At 53.4% G+C, this 23,829-nt stretch overlaps 10 protein-coding genes across 10 annotated transcripts; 5 read left to right on the forward strand and 5 right to left on the reverse strand.

Annotated features, from left to right (window-relative positions):
- Positions 1 to 239: 239 nt before the first annotated feature.
- On the reverse strand, positions 240 to 646 carry CABS01_11040 (uncharacterized protein; the record flags this gene model as incomplete). The annotated part of the gene is made up of 2 exons (XM_060544395.1): positions 240 to 533; positions 638 to 646. The coding sequence occupies 2 exons, from the start codon at positions 644 to 646 to the stop codon at positions 240 to 242; spliced, it is 303 nt and encodes a 100-aa protein (XP_060398671.1).
- An 873-nt stretch (positions 647 to 1,519) lies between these two features.
- Positions 1,520 to 2,044, forward strand: CABS01_11041 (uncharacterized protein; the record flags this gene model as incomplete). Its single annotated transcript, XM_060544396.1, has 2 exons — positions 1,520 to 1,872; positions 1,930 to 2,044. The coding sequence occupies 2 exons, from the start codon at positions 1,520 to 1,522 to the stop codon at positions 2,042 to 2,044; spliced, it is 468 nt and encodes a 155-aa protein (XP_060398672.1).
- Positions 2,045 to 2,390: 346 nt separating this feature from the next.
- Positions 2,391 to 4,030, reverse strand: CABS01_11042 (glutathione-disulfide reductase; the record flags this gene model as incomplete). The annotated part of the gene is made up of 2 exons (XM_060544397.1): positions 2,391 to 3,635; positions 3,806 to 4,030. The coding sequence occupies 2 exons, from the start codon at positions 4,028 to 4,030 to the stop codon at positions 2,391 to 2,393; spliced, it is 1,470 nt and encodes a 489-aa protein (XP_060398673.1).
- Positions 4,031 to 5,500: 1,470 nt separating this feature from the next.
- CABS01_11043 (RecQ family ATP-dependent DNA helicase) lies at positions 5,501 to 7,159 on the reverse strand (the record flags this gene model as incomplete). The annotated part of the gene is made up of 4 exons (XM_060544398.1): positions 5,501 to 6,703; positions 6,759 to 6,793; positions 6,865 to 6,983; positions 7,080 to 7,159. 4 exons carry the CDS (start codon positions 7,157 to 7,159, stop codon positions 5,501 to 5,503), a joined length of 1,437 nt encoding a protein of 478 aa, XP_060398674.1.
- Positions 7,160 to 10,580: 3,421 nt separating this feature from the next.
- On the forward strand, positions 10,581 to 11,360 carry CABS01_11044 (uncharacterized protein; the record flags this gene model as incomplete). The annotated part of the gene is made up of 2 exons (XM_060544399.1): positions 10,581 to 11,004; positions 11,053 to 11,360. 2 exons carry the CDS (start codon positions 10,581 to 10,583, stop codon positions 11,358 to 11,360), a joined length of 732 nt encoding a protein of 243 aa, XP_060398675.1.
- Positions 11,361 to 12,596: 1,236 nt separating this feature from the next.
- On the forward strand, positions 12,597 to 15,674 carry CABS01_11045 (RAM signaling pathway protein; the record flags this gene model as incomplete). Its single annotated transcript, XM_060544400.1, has 3 exons — positions 12,597 to 12,991; positions 13,053 to 13,164; positions 13,230 to 15,674. The coding sequence occupies 3 exons, from the start codon at positions 12,597 to 12,599 to the stop codon at positions 15,672 to 15,674; spliced, it is 2,952 nt and encodes a 983-aa protein (XP_060398676.1).
- Positions 15,675 to 16,882: 1,208 nt separating this feature from the next.
- CABS01_11046 (chaperone hchA) lies at positions 16,883 to 17,764 on the forward strand (the record flags this gene model as incomplete). The annotated part of the gene is made up of 1 exon (XM_060544401.1): positions 16,883 to 17,764. One exon carries the CDS (start codon positions 16,883 to 16,885, stop codon positions 17,762 to 17,764), a length of 882 nt encoding a protein of 293 aa, XP_060398677.1.
- Positions 17,765 to 18,108: 344 nt separating this feature from the next.
- CABS01_11047 (uncharacterized protein) lies at positions 18,109 to 19,109 on the reverse strand (the record flags this gene model as incomplete). Its single annotated transcript, XM_060544402.1, has 3 exons — positions 18,109 to 18,385; positions 18,452 to 18,817; positions 18,985 to 19,109. 3 exons carry the CDS (start codon positions 19,107 to 19,109, stop codon positions 18,109 to 18,111), a joined length of 768 nt encoding a protein of 255 aa, XP_060398678.1.
- A 961-nt stretch (positions 19,110 to 20,070) lies between these two features.
- CABS01_11048 (uncharacterized protein) lies at positions 20,071 to 21,015 on the forward strand (the record flags this gene model as incomplete). The annotated part of the gene is made up of 1 exon (XM_060544403.1): positions 20,071 to 21,015. The coding sequence occupies one exon, from the start codon at positions 20,071 to 20,073 to the stop codon at positions 21,013 to 21,015; it is 945 nt and encodes a 314-aa protein (XP_060398679.1).
- A 287-nt stretch (positions 21,016 to 21,302) lies between these two features.
- Positions 21,303 to 22,395, reverse strand: CABS01_11049 (3-oxo-5-alpha-steroid 4-dehydrogenase; the record flags this gene model as incomplete). The annotated part of the gene is made up of 3 exons (XM_060544404.1): positions 21,303 to 21,973; positions 22,063 to 22,287; positions 22,359 to 22,395. The coding sequence occupies 3 exons, from the start codon at positions 22,393 to 22,395 to the stop codon at positions 21,303 to 21,305; spliced, it is 933 nt and encodes a 310-aa protein (XP_060398680.1).
- Positions 22,396 to 23,829: the final 1,434 nt, after the last annotated feature.

Genomic DNA, 23,829 nt, shown 5'->3' on the forward strand with positions numbered 1-23,829 from the left:
AACGAAGAGTGGCCTGAGAGGCTCAGCTTCTTCGAGGCGGCATTACTGACTCGCTGTTTATTTGTGGACGAAGCGAAACTCATCTCATGTTTCGAGACAAGAAACGTCACAGCTCACGAAGACGTTGCTGAGATCTCGTTTTGGCAGGGCCAATGCAAGGGATCCAGGCGTTCAGGAAGCCATCATACGAGTCTTTTTGTCACAGAGCCGCCGTTCAGGCGGAAAGGCCGTTTATCCTTTTACTGACAAGGTGCCGCTTGTTTGCAAAGATGGGCGATGAGAGTTTGCATGCAGTTGTTGACAGCGGCGGCGAGCCAAGGCGCCGGGCCATCAGTTGCCTTCAGAGACGTTGGCCGACGGGAAGCTATCGGACTTGGAGGCTGAGAAGAACGTATCCATGTGTTGAAGTCTGCGTCAAAAGTCAAAGTCATGATTGCCGAGTGGATGGGACAAACACGGCCACCAAATGTGATTGTCTGATGAGATGACGAGTCCCTCGACTCGAACTTAATTCCGCCTTGCCGGCGATATTTCTATGCTGCCAAGCAGTACAAGTAATCATCTACAGACAATCGGCACACCTATTTAGGTTGGCGGCAGGAGTGGGAGGGTTTGAGACGATGCGAATAAGACTGACATTGATCATCAAGAGGGAGTAGGGCTTCCTCTGCCGGTTGGCTAGTTGTCTGCGGCTGAAAGGCCCTGGAAAAGAAGGGTCTTCCGGTCGTTGGCCCTTCTGATCTGTCGAATATTACTGATCATGAAGACAACGCAACGGGTGATGTGGGCCAGAACGGTCCAGAAGATATCGTCAGTGTCAACATAGTGGATGCCAGGGCCCGTCGGTGGGTGGTTTTGAGTTGCCGGCGGGACAAGACGTCGACCTGTCCTACCTTCCCTTCTATATCGAAATTGGGCCAGTCATTCCTGCTGTTGGCAGACAAGACGTCCATGCCTCCTCCATCCAATGTAGAGGACTGAGTCGATCGTGACACCCGAAGAGGGCTGGCAGCTTGGTGTTGTGGACAGGAAAGAGACGATCTCAGAATGGTGTTTTGAAGTTGTTCCAGAAGGAAAGAAGTTCGCGCCGGCCCCACCCACCGGTCCCTTCCTTCCCCAGAAATACCACCTGCCTCGGAGCCATTCCCGTCGATCTCCCTCTCCACCCACAGGGGTTCCTTCCGTCTTTCCTGGAGAATTGCCCGGTGAGGCACTTACACGACCACGGTTTGCTGCCACCACTGCATCGTCAAACTTCACCTTGCTTCATCACACCCTCATTCAGCTCTGCCTCACCCTCGGGTTTTCCTAAGATCGATCCAAACAAACAGAAAGATTGTATGCTTCCTTGGTATGTAAAACAATCTTCATGGAGAGTCCGTCTAATGCACTCTCTTTTTGCGGGTATACGCTGACTTCTTTCTTGGTCTTGCAGCAATTTCCTTTGGCGACCAGAATTCCTACGAAAACCACCTCACACCCAAAAGACACCTAGCTACGCACACTTACACCTACAACAATGAAGCCTACACTCTGCATCGCAGCCTTTGCTGGCATGGTCAACATTGCGGCTGCCGCAAGCCCTCCTGCCTGCCTTCTCGCGGCCGTTGGCCAGCAGCCCAAGGTCTCTTCGATCGATGACATGTGCACCGACTTCATGTCGGCCATGCTTGGCAACTTGACCAGCGTTTGCCAGGGCGACAACCTCAAGGAGGCCTACAAGTCTTACGCATCTACGTGCGCTGAAATCGGCGTCAAGGTTGCTGACCTGCCCTCGGCCTCTACTACGAGCGCCACCCCTGCCTCGACCCCGGAGGCTCCAGGTAGCCCCGACCCTGATGCTACCTCAGCGCCGTCGTCAGCCACTCCGACGTAAGTACTTTCCTGCCGACTTATCGTTAGAAATTCTAGACTGACGCAAGGTAACAGCGATGGCCCCCAAGAGTCCAAGCCCAGCGCTGCTGGTGCTATTGCTCCTCATGCCGTTCTCTTCACTGTGCTTGGTCTTTCTGCAACTGGCCTCGTCAGCATAGTATTCCTGTAGGGGAAACCAAGTTGTGCCAAAACACAAGCGAGCATATGATTTCTTTGGAATTCGGCATTACATTCGTGGTCAAACAGCACACGAATTCTCAGGCATTCGTCTCAGGCCAAATATCGACAGATGAATTGTGGCAACACAGGACAACCAATGTTACTTCAGGGCTAGGCGGCAGGAAAATGGGCATTTGCCATAGCTGGCGGCGTTTCGGATGAAAAGGAATTGATGAACCACCTCACGAAGAGCGTTGGCGTTCAAGGACAAGGCGTGAGATTAAAGTTGAAATTTTACGAATTGGTATCTTTTCCTCCTCTTCTAAGTCTTACTAGACCTCTCTCTATGCATCTCTCTATTTCAGCGTGACCAGCTCTTCGGCGCTAGTTGGGTGAATGGCAACACAGCTGTCAAAGTCCTTCTTGGTCGCGCCCATCTTCACAGCAACACCAAAGCCCTGGAGCATCTCTCCGCTGCCGAGACCAGCAATGTGCAGACCCACAACCTTCTCCTCGGGGCCGGCGACAACAAGCTTGTAGGCGGTGGGGCCCTTCTCTTCAGGCTCCATCATGGCGTAGTACATGGCGGTGAAGCTGGTCTTGTAGACCTTGATGTTGTCCTTGCCATACTTCTCAATGGCCTGGGGCTCAGTAAGGCCAATGCTACCGACCTCGGGGTGGGAGAAGACAACGGAGGGGATGTTGGAGTAGTCGAGGTGCGCCTTTGCGTACTCGGCGCCGCCGAACAGGCGCTCGGCCAGACGACGACCAGCAGCGATGGCGACGGGGGTCAGCTCGACCTGGCCGGTGACGTCACCGAGGGCGTAGATGTTGTCAATGTTTGTGTTTTGGTACTCGTCGACGGGGATGTATCCCTTTTCGTTGAGCTTGAGGCCAATCTCCTCGAGGCCAATGTCCTTTGTCGCGGGCGTGCGGCCAATGGCCCAGATGAGGTGGTCGAAGCCGCCCTCAGAGGTCTCCTTTCCGTCGGCGTCCTTGTAGGTGATTGTGAGCTTACCGTCGGCGTCCTTTTCGACCTTGGTCGGCTGCGACTTCTTGTGCAGGTTGACGCCCAGGCGCTCGTACTCCTTTGTGACGGTCTCCTGGATCAGGGGGTCAAAGGTGCGGAGGAAGGTGTCGTGGCGGATGAAGAGGTGGGTTTCCGTGCCGAGGGCGTTGAACATGCCGGCGAACTCGACGGCGATGTAGCCCGCGCCGACGAGGGCCACCTTCTTGGGCTGCTTCTCAATGTCGAAGAAGCCGTCCGAGTTGGTGCCGAGCTCGGCGCCGGGGATGGTGGGCGGGATGGTGGGGTTGCCGCCGACGGCGACGAGGATCTTCTTCGCCTTGACGAGGGTCTTTGTGCCGTCGTCGAGGGTGACCTCTGCCTCGTTGCGGGAGGTGAGCTTGGCCCAGCCGTGGAGGTACTCTACATTGTCGTTCTTGAGGTTGCGCTCGTAGATGCCGTTGAGGCGCTTGATGTAGGCGTCGCGCTTGGTCTTGAAGGTGGGCCAGTCAAAGGGGGCTGTCTCGTTGACGGAGAAGCCGTAGGACTTGGCTTGGTGGATCGTCTCGGCGATGGCGGCGGCGTTGAAGGTGACCTTTTTCGGGACGCAACTGTAGCAAGGGGGAGGGGGGGTTAGCATGAGCTTGCTTGTGTTTATTTTTTTCTGCTTGAATTCCCCGACAGGGAGAGAGAGAGAGAGAGAGAGAGACTGAGGTATACTTACCCAACGTTCACGCAGGTTCCTCCCAGCCTGGCGCCCTCGACGATGAGGGCCTTTGCGCCGAACTGGCCGCAGGCTTTACGCGCCGAGGCGAGGCCGCCGCTGCCGCCGCCGATGACGAGGTAGTCGGTCTCCTTTGTGATGGGAGCCATGGTGCGCGCTGTGGAAGAGAGGTGCCTCTGTATGGATACGAGTCGTGTGGGTGCTGCTGCTGCTGCTGCTGCTGCTCGTGATGCTGCTGCGGTAGATGTGCGGTAGAGGGCTTGCATGGGGAGCTGAATCGCGGGGCGAAGGAAGCAGAGCGAGGAAGAGGAGGAGGGGGGCAGAGTAAATAATCGATTTCCGATATGTACGGTGGTGGGGCCGATTTGAGTGACGTCTTATATGCTTCTAGATGCGCAACTTCCTACGCTTGCCGGTATCTGACAAATGCAGCTTATAGTACCTATGGTGCGTGTGTGCATGTACACGTGTGTGGCACGACGGACGCGGAAATGGGTTTATGGTGGGATGGAGCTGATGTAAGTTTTTTTCTTCTCTCTCGTGTCCAGAACCTCGGCGGCGTTTGTTGCTGTTCGGCGAGTCGGGGAGGAGTGAGTCTGTGGATTGGGGGAGATCTCAAATTAGGCGTACCGGGGTTGGTCGGTTGCGCGCCACGTCAGGGTAGGTATTCCTATGGCTGCTCTAGAACAATGGATGGATGCGTGGGTGTGACATGTGTATCTGTATCTGTAGGCTTAGTGTAGTGTACGGAGTACGGAATAGTGTGGTGAGGTGGTGCTGTTGTCCAAAAGCGTTGTTGAACAGAAAATGGAATAGGTATGCATGGGGATGAATCATCACCAATCAACCGCCCATGTTCACAACAAAAAAAGGGGTCCCTGCTGGAGAAAGCCGTGGAATTGGGCTTGATAACTAAGCACCGTACAGCTGAAGCCCGGCGGGCATCTCCAAAAATTCGCAATTGTTGCAGCTTGCAGGGTTTATCTTTCTTTCTTCGGTGTCCAATCTGCGAATGATGAAGAAGAGAACCATCAACCATCGTCCGTCATCCGTCATAAAAAAAAAAAACTGTGACAAATTGACGTAAACAGGGCCATTATTCCAAATGCAACCCCCGTCCGCTGGAGCTGACCTCGGCCGAGGTACGTAGGTACATCCACGACCGTCCCAGTCCTTCCCTCGCCGTCCTCGACCCGGCACGGGAGCTAAGCCGGAAGCTTCGGTGGAAAAAAGTATTACTTTGAGCCGGGCAACCTACCAACTTACCAAGCAGACAAGGTATTCAATATCTCCAAAATCATTAGGTAGTACCTAACTGAATATGGATAGTCAACCGTGGCTCTGTCGGATTTCTAGACGGCCTTTTCTAGTTTAATAACTGGTACCCAAGGTGATTGGCCTGATGTATGCAGATGTCATTCATAATTGCTGGTCCTGAATTGTAACGCAACCTCGGACCAGTGACTTTAGCCTCAGAAATAGATCGTCAACTCCCACCAGGGTGAAGCTCAACACATGTAAGCTTAGATATGTAGGTCCCAAAACATGGGGAATTGTTAGAATCATGATCATAAGCCCATCAAATGAAATTTCCACCGCCAATTCATTTGAGTCTCCGTAAGTCTGCCACAGGCCAGCGGTAAAATGCGCCTCATCAATCATGTATTTCATTGTTTCCTTTTGCTGTTCGGCAGCCGGTAGCGGGGTATCATATTGGACCATAACCATCCTCATCCTCAGTATTCATCGTAGTAACCGTCGTACTCGCCAATCTGAGCCTGAGTACTGACCCATTCCTCATCCGCCAAGCCGCGCATCATCCGCCTCTGGAGAGCCTGGGCATCTTTGTGCCAGTCACAGGCAAAGTCACAGTTTGGCGTTTCGCTCTCGCCAAAATATCTACAAATCTGCGCATGCCGACAGGCCGTTGTGTCTTCGCAATAAAGGGCGAGTTTCTGCAGGCTCTTGGCCTGAGCCTCCCAGTTCGATCCATCGCGGTTCCCTTTTCTGATCATACTCTGTACGCGTTCCAAGTCTTCTCGGCTGTAGTACAGAAAACAGAAACTTGCGTTCCCGTCTCTGCCTGCGCGGCCTGCCTCTTGGTAGTAACCTTCAAACGACTTGGGCAACCGCCAGTGTACAACAAACCGGACATTGTTCTTGTCAATGCCCATGCCAAAGGCTGTCGTGGCCACGATAATATCGTAGCCAGGCTCATTGTTTACCCAGCGGGCCAGCGTTTGTTCCTTCTTTTCCTTGGTAAGCTTCGCGTGGAAGGGCATCGCGCCTACACCTTCGTCTCTGAGTGCGGCCGCAAGTGACTCGCACTCATCTCTTGATATGGTGTATATAATTCCAGAGACGTTGTCCAGGCGCTCTCCACCGGCCTCCAACTCTGACTTGCGCGGCTCTGTTTTTCTCCTCTCATACACCCCACGTATCCAAGCTAGAAAGTTAGATAGGCGATCGTCCTCCTGGTCTTTGGTGTATCGGATCTCAATGTGTAGATTGGGCCGATGAGCAGTCATGACGAAACTCTTCAGCCTTTCAGGTTGCTTTAGGAGACCAAGCGTCTTAAGCAAATCCTGACGAACCGTGGGGTTTGCTGTTGCCGTTAAGCATGTGATGGGCACCTTGGGAAACGTCTCTCGAAACCATGAAAGCTTTTTGAAGTCTTTCCGGAAATCGTGACCCCATTCTGAGATGCAATGAGCCTCGTCGACTGCAATGCGTGCCAACTCACACTGCTCATGGACCAGCTTGATCCGTCTCCTGAAGGAATCCCCTGAGCATAGCTCCGGTGTCACATAAAGTAGTCTGATGCGCGGATGGCCACTAGCGAGATCCTGATTGATGCGATCTCGTTCAGCGGGCGGCGTGTTGCTGTTGAGGGAGCTGGCATCGATGCCCGCCGATCGCAGTGCTTCAACCTGATTCATCTGACGGAGCTGTCAGCTGTCGCGCTTGAGTAAGGCTGCAAGGTATACCCCTCACCATGAGACTGAGCAGTGGCGAAACGACAATGGTGACTGCAGCAGCGAGATCACGTTAGTTGACGACGACGCGTGCATGCGAGCTCGGAGCAGTTTCGGGTACTTACTCCCTTGGTCAATGCAGGCAGGGAGTTGGAAGCAAAGACTTTTGCCGAACGACGTCGCGGCCTGAACGAAGACATCGTGACCGTCCAGGGCAGCAACGATGATTTCACGCTGTTGGGGCCTGTGGCGGATTTGTCAGTCGGTGTTGCGTGATCACGGGTACGTGCCATGAATGTAATTTGTGAACTCGGCGATGGGACGAGGAATAGTTCTTCACCTGAAAGTCGACTTGTTGAACTGGCGTCTGAGAGTGAAGTCTATGTCAACGCATGAGTTGGAGCGCGACAGAGGAGGCATGATGGCGATGCGTTGTCGAGAGTTGATGAGGGGTGTCGTCCTGACGTGAACAGGACTGGTGTCTTAGTCTCGATGGGGTTATGCTTGGCCGAGCTTCTGCTTCTATTGCAGGGCACGGAAGCATAAGGTTGCACTAGACCAAGAAGAGGGCCCGGATGTGGTCATGATCGAGCTCGGGTCCGGAGGTGGTCCGTCAGGCGTTAGGCCTTTGGTGGGCCTTGGAAAGCCGGCCTGTCCGAATACCCTCAGACGGGAAGCGGAGCGAGAACTTCGGCTTTATCAGTGGCTGTACCTTGTGCGCACAGGTGGACCATAAACCGATCAATTGGGTCGATGTGAGAATTCCGAAAGATTCTGATAGACGTACGGATACCTAGTCCAAGTGGCTGCTGTCACGCGTGGCTGTGCTTCTTCAAAAGAGAGGCAAGCAAGGGCATGGAGATGCAGACCGGGTTCATGGAACGAAGCCACGAACGGACAACAGATTCAGAAATGGATCTCAGGGCTGACCAATGACATGGAGGCCTAAGGCTGCAAGGGTGGCAGAAGTGACATTTCCTTTGCTGCGTTTGTTGTCGAGACTCAAGGGCACGTGCGAACCTACAGATATGGGTACTATACCTTCTGAGGCCGGGCGAAGGAAGCGGAACAGATCATCGGACCGTGGGTGACATACTTCGTAGGCTGTTTCCCTGAATATCAATGGATAATTGCCTTTCTTTTTCTCCGGCTCGTAACAAGAAGCAGGGACAACTGCAGGAAGGAGTCGCCAAGACCAGGACACGGAGCAGGCAAAGTAAGAAGTGAACGGGGTAACCGTTGCCGCTGTGATACAATGGACAGGAGTGCTCCGCGTACTTGCTTCCGCTTCACACGGGGTCAATATGAGGCGATTCGAGGGGTGATGTTTGCACAGGTAGAGACAAAATGAGAAACAAGCGACCAGTCCCCAGTCTCCAGACCAAACTTCTCGGCCATTTCCTATTTCAGCAAGCTTCGCAAATGATGCTCTGCTGTCAACATTGTGCAACCCGGGCCACCCCTTCCCGTCCAGCTGGGACATTGAGGACTACTAGGCAAGGCAGGGGATGGAGAGAAAAACGCTTGACCCCGTATAACATAATTATTACTCGATATAGCACGGAACGGGAATCGCGTAGGAGGTCAGGACTCAGCAGGGAAATAATCATTGCCGGCGGGATACCTACGCTACCTCTTTGTCGAACAGTCGACCCCAAGGCCAGCATCGGTAGGATCACAGACGGCGCATTGTGCAGCGGGCGCGCTTTTCCCAAGCAGTGAAGGTTCTCCCAGACTCCCACGGTGGGCTCGCTCGGGCTGGGCGTCAGTGTTACGGACTGGGGGCCATTGCTCGCTGATTCAGGGCCACGTTGTGATGAATCGCACACAAACATTCGCCGGTATCTGGCACGGTGCCAAGGTGTGTGTGTGCCTGTCGTGAATTCGGTCCCATTCTGTGGGAATGCCGCAACCACCCAATTGGGTGGATTGAAACGAGGGCCGGATCTCCAATATCGTTACCTCCGGACGGTGATCTTTCCACACAGTACTCCGTAGTGAAGAGAAGCGCGGGGCTAATGGTCTTCATGACCGTGGTCGAGGAGCGCTGTGGGTAGCAAGGGCAAGGCGAAAGGCAAACTTGGAAGGGATTTCCGTGCTTATTCCCAGCAGACTTTGCCTTGGAATTGACGCTGGGCGGCATGTCTGACAGGCCGTTGGAACACACGGCCCCAGATCTGCAAGAGGAGTCTTATTCTTACCTTAGCTTAAATCTCGACGATGCAGATGCAGATGCAGATACAGATACCGAGAGAGATGCCTACACTACGGATGGATATTAGCAGAACCACCCCGATCAACACATAGATGCGCCCAATAGCTCGTCGTAGAGTACAGACTCAAGTGCCTGTGCTCTGTACTCCGTATTCCGTACGGATATGTACGTACGAAACCACGTTGTACAATACTGGAGCTTCTCCCCTTCTCGTCCTCGCTTCTCGGGTTCCGTGGATTGATACGAACTATCCCGACTCTGTAACACCCTAGTAGCGAACTGGATGTGTTCGTTTCCATTTGTCCTTAGGCTAGCCTGTCGCGCCTCTTGATTCAAAGTTCATCTCAGCAACAAAAAACCTGGCCGCCAGGGATCATTCGATGGCGAGATTGAGTGCGGGTGAATGTGGGGGCGAACGGAGACTGAAAAATGGCAGGGTGCGTAGCCTGTAGGTGCGGAGGCTGCTACTCTGTACTACGTAAGTGTATCTGTAGCTTGGAAGAAGTAACCGTAAACGAAGACATGCCGCATGCCCTTGGAAATAAGATTCAACAAAGCAAGCCAAAATCATGGGGTTGGAGAAGATGTTGTGGAAACCGCGTGGGAGGTTGAATGGAATGCGACGCTGACACGGAAGACTTTTCTTGTGCAAACTGCGTTTCCCGGTAATAGCACCCTGGCTTTGTTTCTGTTTCTCGCCCTTTTTGCGCCAGAAATACTCCCAGGGGCTGGGGAGTCTGGCTTGTCTGGGTGTGCGCCCCGGTCGTTTCCCGTTTGATCTGTTCTAGACCTCTGACCAGCAAGCGGCAGGCCACCAGCGCCAGTGCCAGTGCCAGTGCCGCATCTGTCTCTCCCAGAGGCCCAGTCGATACGTCTCGCACAGAGTATCGGTACGATGAAGGAGCATTGAAGAGCGAGGTGTGATCCTGGTCTCTTGACTGTTGGGTATCACAGGGTGACACACAATCTGCACAGTTGGGAGAGATGTTTCTCGGCGTGACATCAAGCCGCAGCAGAGTCGTTCGTGGAAGCGTCCGAGTGTCCTGGAACAGCTGGCCACAGTCCTCGATATCGATCATGGTGTGTGGCCCATGTGCAGTTGGTGGTTGTGTGTAGCCACCCGATGCCTTATTTCAAACGAGGCGTGTCACGTTGATGCCCGAGTTGACCATGTCGTCAGGAAAAGTTTCGTTGAGGCGGCAGGGACAAGAACAATGTGCCGCATGACATAAGGTACATAGTCAGTCCTACGTACAAAAGTATTAGTCGAGGAGAGGGAGGGGATATGTTGAGAGTTCTGTCAGACTGTCATATGCGCTTTGGTCAAGTCCTCCCGCCCGTCCGCATCTGCAGCACTGTGCAACGTGCGAGATCTGGGGGGAGGAGGAGGAAGAAGGGGAGGAAGAAAAGTCAAGCTACCGCGAGCCGCGATGTGTCCATGTGCCTTGCATTTTTGGCATTTGTGGTGCGCTACGAAACAAAGCTACCTTATGGAGGTATCCGTACCTTACCTAAGTCTCTACCTACCTTACTGCGTTCACAGTACCTAAGGTGCAAGTGCGGCGTGCAGCGTGCGACGTGCCTGCCTTCACTTGGAGAAGCATTTTGGCGTGGGTGAGGTACCTTATGGAGTACGCAGTACTAAAACTAAGGCAAGGTATCAAATCCACGCCCCCTCCTTCTCCCCTCCCGTTACACTTTTACACACCCCGCCCTTTTCCTTTCCCTTTTTTTTATTTTATTTTTCCTTCCATCTTTTCCTTTTCCCTCCTGCCAGTGCTCAATGTCCCAGGTTCCAGCCAGTCGCGTGCCTCTCCTTTCGCGTGCCCTTCACCAAACAGCCGCTCTCCCCCATACCCAACCATAAACTCGAGTGTTGATATCCCCTCTCATTGGTTATTCATGTTGACATCTATCCGTACAAGCACAAGCCTCTGCAATGGAAGTCTGCTAAAGCTAGCAGTCTGTGCGCCAAGCTTCGACCCCCAAAAGAGACCCTCAAAGTGTAAAGCAGCTGGTTCACTGACCTTACCTGACCTAAGGCAAGGTGCTAAGCATTTAGCATAGATATCCGTAGTACGGGAGAGCTTCTGCTCACCTCGGTCTGGATTCTGCAGACGGATAACTGACTGTATGGAGTACCTTAGTCTTCCATTCTGCACATGTGAGGCCCAGAAAGTGCCTGCAGCGTGCCCTGCCGTGCCTGCTTATCTTTACCACGACCGGAGCCAGAAATGGAAAGAAGCAGTTCCACCACGGCTCCACCCCGCCGCCCCCTTTTTTGGCTTCCTTCCCGCCCAACTGACTGAGATCTGGTCCCCCATTCTCGTCGCCATCTGTGGTCATTGGTTAGCACGTTACCAGGTAGGTTCGGAGTACTGGGTTGACGACTGGAGTCACTGGTAACTGGTCGAGGGAGGACGACATCTTAGCACCTTACGGATACTGTTTCTCTCTCCCACTGGCTGAGGTTGTTTCCCCCCTGGTCCCCAAATAACAGCAGAGGGCGTGCGGCTCCGACTCTAGACTTTCCCCAAGGGGGGCGTGAAGCCAGCGAATGACAACAGTGACCACGTAGGTACTCCGTACCCCGTATCCTCGTACGTAGTATGTACTCCGTAGACCTCGAAATAATCCTCATCCCTTCTCCCCAATTGCCCATCCACCACCACCTCCCAAAAGAAGCTCCGGTTGGCAAGATGTCAGTTTCATCGTAGCACAACCTGACAACATCTCCACTCTTCTTTTCCGTTCCTGTCGGGTTCAACGTTCCTGCCTTTACAGTCTTCTGTTCCTCTTCCATTCTGCTTCCAAGGAAACACCCATCCTAGCGACGAGAGACACAGCCTGGAGGAAAAGGGAAAGGGCACCCGCGTACCCGACCTGCCAGCCCTTGCCTGCCTTCTTTTTTTTTTCATGTCTCCTTCCTTTTGCCGAAGCCTCCAGCAAGTTGTAACCAACCCCGACTTACCGTACCTCTGCCATCGTCGCCATTTCTACACCGCAGGCTCCCAAGGTACCTACAGTACTCAACTACGTCCAACTACTTTACCAGTCCGAATTGCAGTCATTCGAAGAAACCCAACTTTGCCTCACCCACGCCTGCAGGATCTGTACTCGTATCCTAGCCTCGAGGTACGGATACCCCCGTCTGTCTGGCCTGCTAGCTGTGCGAGGTGTGCCAGGCCCAACTCCTGTTGACCGCGCTTGGGAGGCTCGGCTCCATCTTCGGTCGCTCGTCCCCGACTGGCGACTTCCTTCCAAATCGCACAAGTCCGCCTCCACCTCCTTCTTCCTCTACCGCACACCTACCCAACCTTGGCCTACCTTACCCGCAAAAAAAACATCATTGCTCCCACCGATTTCGTCGCGACTTACTTCAACGAATGCTCGACTCTTCATGATGATCTCGCGCATCTTGCAGCTCAGCCTGTCCTGTTCCAAAAGTCCATTGGCTTAAACTCCCGGCTTCCGTCTCCAATTGTTTGAGGGTCCCGACCAACCCACGGCCGACCATCCAACATTCAAAGGGGACCCTGAAACGCTGCAGTCGACCCAAACCTTCGAGTCTGCGACAATAATAGAAAACCGTCACTCTTCGCCCTCTCCCAGCCTTCTTTTGTCGATCGTCGGCAATTCACCATGGTTGAACGAATGGAACGGCCAGACAGGCCATCGGGGCCACCGATGCCTCGCGGCTTGCCCGAGAATCCCGCCCAAGGTCGACGACAACTCCAGAAAGATGCAGCACTCGGCAACATCCCTCCCCCGCCTCCCCTCCCGCCGATGCCCAAGGATCTCCGAAATCTTTCCACCGGCGCGAGCCTCTCGGCTTCCTCGCCCATGACCTCAGCCCAAGTCATCGCCCTCGCCCGCGATGCAATGCAGAGTGCCCTTCACGAGAACGAGTCGCAGGCCGCCGAAGCGAGTGCCGTGAGCAACGAACTGAAACCCGGCGTCACCATCGACTTGAGCCGCAAGGGCATTCAGAAACTCCCAGACGAGGTTGTTGATATTATCAAGAACGAGTTGGAGCGGTTCGTACACCTCGCATGCCTTCTTGTCTTTCTGGGCTCCTTTTCTAACGCGTTTCTGTAGTCTCGCCCTATCGCACAACCAGGTCAATTCATTCCCAGCTCGATTCTCCGAATGTACATCTCTACGATACCTCAATGTGCGGAACAACCAGATCAGGGAGTTTCCGCTGCCGGTCAGTATTTCTCTATTGGCAAATACATCATTGGGGCTCTGGCAGATTCTGACCAATACCACTAGCTCTGCGATCTGAGATCACTCGAGATTCTTGATCTGAGCAAAAACAAGCTTCGTGCTCTTCCCCCTGACATTGTCAAGCTTGCATCTTTGAAGGTTTTCTCCGTCCAGAAGAACCGGATCGAAGAGCTGCCTGTTGCTTTGTCCGACATGGTTTCGTTGCAGGTACTCAAATTCGATGGCAACCCAATCACATTTCCGCCTCGCGAGGTCCTGCAGGTGCAAGCAAGCAGCCCGCCAAACGAGGGCTATCTGAAAGAAAGCGAAGTCACCGAGGTGGCTGTTACTGCACACATCAAGCGCTTTCTAAGACAACATGCCATGAACGGTCGTGCAGAGTCAGACACAGCCGGTGAAGAATCCAGCGAAGGCGTGGAAACCCCACGTATGCCACCGATCAAGCGAGTTGTGAGCGGTCGGTTTCCTATCAAGGTCAATGGTACCGATGTGCCTGATCTTCGATCCCCGAACCTGATTCGGCCTCCACCTATTCCGAATCGGTCGCATTACCGAGGTTTGTCTCAGCAAAACACCGCTGTCCGCCGTCCTGGTGTTATGCCTTTGACCATAGGAAATGTCAACGAGCGACTCCGAAGCAACTCAGAGACGTTATTGCAGGCAACTCGCGGAGAACGCCCCGAATCTCGAGCAAGACGCATGGGCGTGGTATCTCAGAAGGCTACTCAGCTCGGCACCTTGGACGAGACCCAGGCCAACAACCGCTTCAGTCACTACAGAGGCCTGAGCCATGGTAGTGCCATGCAGCCGCCTCCCCCCAGCATGTCGGTCAAGAGCCCCAACAGCCCTGCAGAACCTTTTCTCCAGCGTCCGATTTACGTCAGAAGACTCTCTGTTCTCCCTGAACGCAGACGCGAGTCCAAGTTCTACGACCCCATTCTCGAGGCCGCCAAGGGCATCCTGTATGCCGTGTTTCAGATTCATCCCATGATCCAGATGCTCATGAGCTTGACGAGCGATGGCTCCTCCAAAAGATCTAGTCTCGAGATTGTTTTCTATAACACGAATTCGCATGTGGAGGAGCTGGAGCAGGAGATTCAGAAGCACGACCCCATGGTGGTGGGAGACGAGATGGCGGGCCGCGACAATGAGAACGTCCACCGGGCTTGCCAGACTCTGGTTGGGGCCTATACACATGTCTGCACCCTCCTCGCCGGCAATATCGACTCATTTATCGATAACGGAGATCCGCGCTACATCCGCACTCTACTGATGCTCATCTATAATAGCATCATGGAGATCAGATGTACTCTTGCCGCGCTGACACCAGAGGCTGGCTTGACCAAGCCCCCTACGCGGGCCATGAACATGAGCGACACGATCAAACCTCATTCGCGCGACAACTCCATAACGCCTACCGCTGACCGGCTTGGATTGGCCCAGCGACCACGACCCGGCCCTATTATGCACAACCCGAGCAACCTCAGAGTTGCGACAGACGTGCCCCTTCCATACCTGAACGGTATCAGCGGTATGAATGGCATGAACGGTATGAATGGAAACGTAGCAAGCCGTACAGCAATGCTCACTTCCGCAACGCCACGGTCAGGAGAATCGTTTGCGTCGGCCTCATCGGGGGGGCGTGGCATATCCGATTTCACCGAGGACGACAGACACTTTGAGAGAATTTTCCTCGCCCTGCGGGAATCGTCAAAGGTTGTCTCGCTCACTTTACCCGCTTTCCAGCATCACATGTCGGTCCTCGCGAAGAGGGCAATGGGACGTCGTGCACCCGAACACGAAATGAAGTGGTGGAAGGCTCTTATTAGCAGATGCAGCACGGCACTGCAGCAGACGGAGATGCTGCAGAGTCGCCTGTCACTAATCAAACTCAAAGAGCCTGGTCTAATGAACCAACCTGCCTTCAGAAATTTGATCAGCAACTTTATGGACTCGTGGTATGAATTTGGAGATCACATTCGCAAGGCGATCAGTGAAGTCAGTCTTCCACTTCCACCCGATACCAGGAACCGACTACGTCCTATCCAACATGCCATGAAGCAAGCAACGGATACCATTGTTCAGTCGCCTTGGGGCTACTTGCTACGACAGTCTTCGAACTCCAACATGTTCAGCCCGAACAGTGGCCCAGGCTTGGCACCCATGCAGTTGCCAATGACCCCTCAGAGCGCAGCTTTGGGCCCTGCTGTCCAGGCGACAGTTCCTTCCACTCCGCAGAGTGCATCCTTTGCCTCGGCCTTCAATGGCGGCGTTTTTGAGCGCGCGGACGCTCTCATATCTATGGGTGGCCTCTCAATGTCTCGCAACGGTACGATGACCAACAGCTCGGCCGCTAGTTTCACCATGTCTTCCATGTCATCGCTCTCGTCCGATGGCGGTGCCATGACACCATCATCAGTCATTAGCCCTAACGGCTTCGGCCCTGGCCCGGTGCCACTCCGACTCAACGGTAGCAAAGTTGCCTTCTAGTCGAAGCGCAGAGCCACTACACCTTGGATTCGCCGGACATTTTGGGGCAAAAAGTACGGATCGCAATCAAAGTAGATCCATCTTGTTTTTTTTTGTTTATACGGTGGTCTGGATGACCCACAACCGCACCGCATTTTGTCTCATTCCTTCATTCGCGCATAGCATTGGCGTCACGGTCGGACTCATTCACGGATGGTAGCCATACACTCATTTGAAAAAGAACACGTCTCGGACCACTACGCAGGTCAAGGGGCGCATGTAATGTTATAGTAACGAAGCAAAGTGGATGCCATCTCCCTGCATACAGAATATGGGGAGCGCGGGCACCAGAGAAAAGGCCGCTACGAGTTCATGTGCCACGCGTACACATCAACTATGGCTGTCAGCTGTATAGTAGATTTGGCCTATTAGCAGATAGGCAAACGTAACGAGCAAAAGGTTCACCCTGAGATTGACTTTGAGAAAACATGTGATTCAGGCAGCTTGTGGCCCTTTACCGTATGTCTTTTGGCTCGAGCTAAGCATTATGGACGAAACACGCCTATGTCTCTATTATACGACCATACCTACCGGACAACTCGGGATCCTATCCGCTCTCGTATTAACAAACCAGTAAGGGCAAGCATATTTAAAAGAACGGGATCCTATATGACTTAGATTCTAGAATAATACCCGGCTATGCCTTAACAATGTACATACGCTAAGTTTACGCTGACGACGTCTTTGGCAGGCTGATGAAACTCTCTGAGGCTTTCGAAGGGTCGCCGTACTGTTGTGATGTATAGTTCTGACGGAGGTTGCGGGCTTTCGTGTACTTTGGCTGACTTTAGAGTCCGAAGACGCGGGGGTTCCATCTGACTTACATGAGAATGTAAGCGGGCAGTATATTCACCCCTCTCTCGAACTACGGCACATAGTGGCCGATGACGTCACCACGTGATGCCCACTACAGGCACTTATCTCAACCGTATCGGCATAGTAGTATGATAAGGTTCAACTACAAACCTTAAGGTAGGTATTGATCGTGATTCCTTCTGATCATGGTCGTAAAAGCAAACCCAATTGTGTGGTAATCGGGTATAAGAAGCAGGCTTCCTACCCTTCGAACAGGCTTGCTTCCTGGTTTCCTAGGTCTCTCGCCTTCATCTCAAAAGTTTACCAAAGATTCCAGTTGCCCCCACAAGCTCAACAAAGTCCCACCACTCACAATGTCAAACGCGTCAGATCGCGATCCTATACGGGATCGGGCCGAGGCGGATGCCTGGTTTCCATCGCCTTACTCTTTGACCAAGTACACATCGCCCAAGACCGATTTCGATGGGGCCGACTATCCCAACGCCTATAACGGTGGCCAGTGGAAAGTACTCCTCATTGCAACTCAAGAACGATATCTTAAGATGGCCGGTGGCGAGTTCTTCTCGACAGGAAACCACCCCGTAGAGATGCTTCTGCCCATGATCCACCTTGACGCCGCTGGTTTCGATATCGATATTGCGACGATCTCGGGAGACCCAGTCAAATTTGAGATGTGGGCTTTTCCGGAAGAGGATGTTGCGGTGAAGGAGATCTTTGACAAGTATAAGGAAAAGATCCGTAGTCCACTCAACCTCCACGACGTGTGGGGTGAAGGGTTCACCAAGGATACTCCTTATCTCGCTGTCTTTATTCCCGGTGGACACGGGGTCCTGAACGGCATTCCCTTTTCCGAGACTGTCGGCAAAGTTCTACGATGGGCTCACAACAGTCAGAGATTCTTCATCACTCTGTGTCACGGTCCAGCAAGTATGCTTGCTGCCGATGTTGGTAAGCCAGAGGGAAGTGAGTTCATATACAACGGCTACGCAGTAGATGTGTTTCCGGACTCTCTGGATCAGGGCGCCAATGTTGATATTGGATATATCCCTGGCAAGATGGAATGGTTTGTGGGCGAGCGTCTGCGCAATCTGGGTGTCACGGTCCTCAACAAGGATATTTCTGGTGCTACTCACCGAGATCGTCTTCTTCTTACTGGAGATTCGCCATTAGCTTCAAACAATCTCGGGAAGCTTGCTGCAAAGACATTGCTTGAGGAGGTTGAAAGGCTCTCGTGACGAAGTCGATGTAGCTTAGCTATTTGAGATTATGGCACAACCCAGCATGGTTTTCTGTGGTGACTTACTCAAGTAGGTAAATCTCATATTTTCCTAAGTTAGAAAATACCTCTATTTCGCCGTCAAGAACGACCTGGATTTGGAAATAAGTCTTGGCTATGAAGTACGTCTGATCCTGGAAGTCGTTTAATCAGAACTCTAAATTCGAGTGAAAATTAACTGCACTCAACCATGCCATATTCTGGCAGTTGTTGTTACAACCGTGATCTCTCCGCGTCATATATCTGTTGCTCAACTACTCACAGTCGGAACGTATTCCACCATCATTCAATCTTGTACATTCACTAGTCTGATCCCAGTGAACAAAGCAAGGAGTGACCCAAGTGAAGCACGTCTAGTGCTCTCTTGGTCTCCTGTACTCCCGCGACCGACACGTAGGTCAAGAGCTCCTGAGCGTACGCAGCGGCCATGGCCGAGGCGTAGCATTGCCATCGATCGTTCTTCTGGGAGTCGGCGTAGGCACATGTCCCTCGGATCACGAGACAGGGAAAGTGGTTCATCAGGCCGGCTGCTTCCTTCTCAAACCAGATGCAATCCTCGCCGACGCCGGCAACAATAATCCTACACCTCTCTATGAAGATGATACCTCAGGCTTCTTCTTGCTTCTTCTCCTCGACCTTGACAAACAGATCTCGCTGCGTGTCGAGGTAATCAAAGGCCGTCAGGGGCACCCCCAGATGGCGGAGGATGCAGTAGGCGGAGCCGAGGTGGAAGTGGAAGTTTGGGCAGGCGTACTGGACGACGTACGAGTAGCCCGTGAAGCGGAAGGTTCCCATGGATTTCGTCTCCATCAGAATCTCGTCGTCTTCGCGGCCGGCGGGCATGGAGGTTTCCGGGTCTAGGGCGGCAAGGATGGCGACGGTGGCGTCGACGCGGGATTGGAGTTGGGGGAAGGTGGTTTCGTCGTCGGGGAAGTAGGTGTCTGGGGCTCGAGCTACGCGGGTGGCGAGGAATTTTGCGGTGTTGGAGATTGATTGGACTTGGTAGTCGAGGCTGTATTTGGGGGTTGTTTTGGTTAGCTGGAGACTTTTGGGACATATGCTTCTCGACATTGGGATTTGGAATAGAGATGTGTTAGAGGAAAGGGGGGTGTTGGGTGAGAGAGACAGGGGCTGGGGAGTGTTGAAGCTCGCCTTCGCATATCCTCGATGAGTCTAAACTTGATCATCTCTTCTTGGTTGAGGCCTTTGGCGATGCAGTGCTGTTCAGCTTTTGTGAGGATGACTTTGAGATTGCCCAGATATTTGAGCATCATGGGGATGGAGGCATTGTAAAGCGAGACCATGTTGGCGGTATTGATTTGAAAGACTGTGAGCTTCACAATTCTCGATCAGGTATGGGAACGAAAAAGAAGGAAGGCTGATGAAGATAGAAGATAGAAGACAGGAGGTATGTGAGTAGAGAAAAGGAGTCCTTTTTATTCCACATCAGGTCCTAACCCGAAAAACTGTCTATCTGAATGGCGAGTGCCCGTTGGGTTGACATTTCGACGTCAACGTGATAGTAGTCCAGCTGCTAGTCTTGCCAATTTCAGGTACGCCTCATACCAAAGACCTGTTTGTAATCCGGCTACCGGCCTCATGTCTTTCAAGTGGAACAGAAAGACGAATTGGGAATCTATGATTCTCAAGCGCTGACGTGAGACTACAATAAATGGATGGGCTTGTTTGAAGTCAAAGTTCTTCCTATACCGCGCGCGAGACTCGATGTGGTCAACAGATTAGGCTCTATAGGGGAACACTCTAGCTGTCGAGTCTCAAAGAATAGCCTGGATAGGACGTCGTGTAGTTCATACTTGATCCTCCGGGACCGACCGGCCCCACTACCCCGCCATCTCATGCGGGGAGCTATCAGCCGATCCCGTTACCTCCTCTGATTCGCCGTCACCACGACTTACCTGATCGAGGCAGGGCCGGTGATTCCTCTAGTGTATCCCTGCTGTACCTTAGGTAGGTAGATCGCGCAAAAGTCTTGGAGATCCAAGGCTACGTGGCTACGCAGAAGCGCAGATTACCTTACCTTTCTCCCCCGCCACCCGCATATTCTCCCACACTTGCCTAGCTCACGATCCTTTCGAGAGCTCTCTTCGTATCCACACCACGGAACCGGAAGCCTACAAGGTACACGCAAGAGCCCATTTCCTGTATTCTCATCCAGAAGTAGGCAGCCCTATCTGCGCGTGGGTGTTTTACACGCGCGTGTACCATATACCGTACACCAGAATAACTAAACAACTCACCGCCGTCATGTTCGCCTCGCTATCGTCATCCTGGTCGGGGAGGAACGCGCAGCCGCCGCCTCCCCCGGCCCCGTCTTCATCAACGACCTTGACATCGCAACACCCCAGCATATCCAGCGCCTCCCGCGCAGAGCACTCGCAGTCCTCCAACACCTCCGTCTCCGGCCCCGCGGCCCCTCACAACGTGCTCATCGGCGCCGCCCAACAACACCAACTACAACAGCAACATGCACCACCACCGGCCCCCGCCTCTTCCACCTCGGCGGCGGCCGCATCAGCATCCTCACCGCCCCAACAACCCCTCCACCAGACCCTCCCCTCCCCAGACCAACAACATCACATCTCCGAGGCGCGCGCCGCCGTCGTCGCCTCCATCGGCAACATGCTCGACGGCGAGCTGCAGACCCGCGCGCGGATGCTGCACGCCAACGCGGCGGCGCTCGACAAGCAGGAGCGCGACGTCGTGCGCGCGACGGAGGCGCTGCGGAAAGAGAACGACAAGCTGGCAAAGTTCTCGGGGGACGCGGCGCGCAGGGTGAAGGAGCTGGGGAACGTGCAGAACTGGGCCGAGGTGCTGGAGCGGGATTTCTTGGTGCTCGAGGAGACGTTGCGGCTCGTGAGGGAGGGGAGTTGCGGGAGCGGGTGTGAGAGTTGTGGGAGCGAGGGGAGTTGGAGTGGGAGTGGGAGCTGGAGCGGGAGTGAGGTGGGGGATGGGGAGGGGGATGTGAGGATGGGAGAGGACGGGCATGGTGGTGATGTGAGTAAGGAGGGTGATGGTAAGGGGAAGATGAGGAAGCAGCAGCAGCAGCAGCATGAAGGGCTTGTCGATATGGAAATTGATGGGGGGCATGAGGATTGTTCGGAGAGTCAGAGTTTGACTGAGGCGGAGTCGAGCACTGGGACGGATGGCCGCGCAAAGGGGTCCGAAACGACATCGATTTCGACACTGTGATTTGCTTTTGGCGGTGGTTGACAGACATGATACCTTTCTTTTTTACGACTGAACGACGATGATGACCTATTCACGAAACGGACTGAAATATGAACAACAAAGTTTGATGATTTGGAAACTTTTACCCTCCTCTTTTGACGCCTTTCCGTACTAAATATCTCTGGGTTCTTTTTAATACATATCAAACGTCACCATTCGCCATGATATCATCTCGTGAAAGGAGTCGGCAGCTTGTGGTACAGCCAGCGCGACCAAGCTATACCATTGGATGTAGACTATCCCACAATCTAGAAGATGCCGGGCAGCAGGACAAACTTCTTCTTCTTGTATGTCTCGGGGAACTCCTTGCGGTACGCGCGCTCCTTGCCCTTGGCCCACTGGGCCATCTGGGCAGCGCCGATGATGATGAAGACGGCAACAGCCCAGCTGCGGCTGGTGATGATGACGCCGATCCACGAGAGAATCTCAAACATGTAGTTGGGGCAGGTGACAAGGGAGAAGCCGTAGCCGCGTGGGATCTGGCGCTCGGTGCCGCCGCGGGAGCGCAGGCTGGCAAGGTTGAGGTGGACAATGGCGTTGGAGGCCTCGCCGAAAAGAAAGAGGATTGTGCCGATCACGTCGACGGCGTCGTTGCGGGCGAGAGCGGTGGGCGAGGTTGGCGAGTAGACGTGCCAAGCGCTGAGGAGGCCGGCAAAGGCCCAGTAGAAGAAGGAGTTCTTGAAGATGTTGCGGAGGGGCATGGTGTTGGCGGAGAACTTGTGCACGAAGAGGGTCTCGTATTCGCGCTTGAGAAAGTGGCCGAGGAACATGGCGAGGGTGAGGAGCTGGGTCGGCGAGAGGGCTTTCTTGGCGCCGGGGCCCGAGTAGATGTAGGGCCGCAGGCCGACGACGGCGATGTGGATGAGGATGGGTCCGAGGTACTCGATCACGAAGACGGTGCTCCATGCCAATTGGGGTCCTGCGCAGAGAAAGGAGTCAGTTCCGATGTCTCGTCTATGTTCTTTTCAAACGCCTCTGTCTGGGACTGGGCGTTGGACAGCAACGTACCGAGATCCTTGACCAACACCTGGCCGGCAGAGATAACAGCCTCCTCGCTGCTAATCTGTGCCTTGCGGTTCTTCAGAGTCTTCTGGGTCGAGGGGTCGAAGAGACCGACGCGGTTGAAGTCGCTGAACCCTGCCTGGCGAGCAATGAGGTGCTTGACATCCTCGACGGTGGCATCGGCAGGGACTTCGATAGACTCGGGAAGCTTCTTGATCGGTTGCTTCGGTGCTGTGGAAACACGTGTAAGTAATTTTCTCAGGGCATTCAACACGGAGTGTATCTTGCGAGGAATCACTTACAGCGGTTGCTCAGCTTGAGCGTGATCTTGGCTGCCATGGCTTCTGATTATCCTGAGTAAGTTGAGGGGTCGTCGCTGGGAATTTCGAAATGCACTTTTTGTGTCTGCCCGGGAAGCTTGGGATAGGAAGGGCTTCAACGGTGCTGGATTTCGGAGCAGTTGTTGAGAAGCTACTGCACGGCCGCTCGATGTGCCTCGGGATGGGTGGGGTTCTGATGCATTGGCATATTTTGAGTTTGTACCTTGTAGGTGCATAATGCTTCTCTATGCATGGAGGTCGGGCGCATCACTTTAAACGGCACAAATAACTAACATCATTCAGTCCTGGCCGCCCGTGACGACACCTCGTCTATGAACTGGCGCAAATGGCTTTGCTATAGAAATTTTAGCCAGTAATTCACAGAATTCTACTATACTTCTAACATCTTGAGAAGACGCCTTAAGGTTTCCAAGACCTTTGGTTCTCGTATCAAAGCCGCCTGGACACAGTCCCTTCAGGGTTCTCGAAATGGCACCTCAACTAACAGTGAATTTGAGGACCTTGCTTGCCCCCCTATAGGGCTTGGGGCTGGAGATTTTCGGCATCGGGATCTCATGCTGACTCTGGGGCCTCTGGTGTTTCCCTTAATCATGCCACTTTTGATCTTTCTCGAGACGGTTCGTTGTGCGACCACGGACTTTGAAGATGCGGCCTTCGAGACCAAGTGGACTGTTCAGGACAACCTTGACCTCGGTCTTGATTTGCCCTAGGATCTTGGGGGCCAAGTATTTAAAACAGTCCCCTTTCACTCAGAAATCCACCGCACTGATGACCCAGCCGAGTGTAACTCATGCTACACCGCAGTGTTTGGAGTTGCTGTTGGCTTTGTCTTTGCTTGTCTCCTCATGGTCTTTTTTTCTGGCAACTTCATCTTCTGCCGAGAAATTTCTGTCGAGTGCTCCCAAGAAACAATTATTCGAGAGCCTTTGTATCTGGTCGCAACAAGAAGAGATGGTCCTCGAAGGACCTTGGGTCTTGAGTTTTCAGTGAATCTTTACAGGCCATGCCCTGTTTATTGTGATCGCATTTTGTAGTATCAAAACGACTGTTCAAATTTGGTTCAAGAAGAACAGCCTTTGGCCGACCGTCTGGTCGATACAGAGAGGGTGCGTGAGAAGGTGCCTGCCTTCCGTTAGTCAAGGTGCACCCACACCATGCCTCCCACCTCCCACCTCCCACTACTCCAGTCCACGAATCTTCCCTTCCTTTGCCCTGCCTCCGGATCCAACCCTTTAATTTCTACCTCTCCTTCTAACTCTTCACCGTCGAGTATCCCCCCAGTTCTAGTGGTTCGAGTGATCCACTTCTCCCCAAGAGAGTGAGCACTCAATCACTTTCACTATCCATTCACGCATTTACACAACATCGCCGATTCAACATCACATCACCTACGAGTACGATTAAAAGAATTTCATTCTCTGAGCGTGAGCAA

Source organism: Colletotrichum abscissum (assembly GCF_030869225.1).
Source record: "Colletotrichum abscissum strain IMI 504890 chromosome Unknown Scaffold_29.1, whole genome shotgun sequence".
Taxonomy (NCBI): Eukaryota; Fungi; Ascomycota; class Sordariomycetes; order Glomerellales; family Glomerellaceae; genus Colletotrichum; species Colletotrichum abscissum.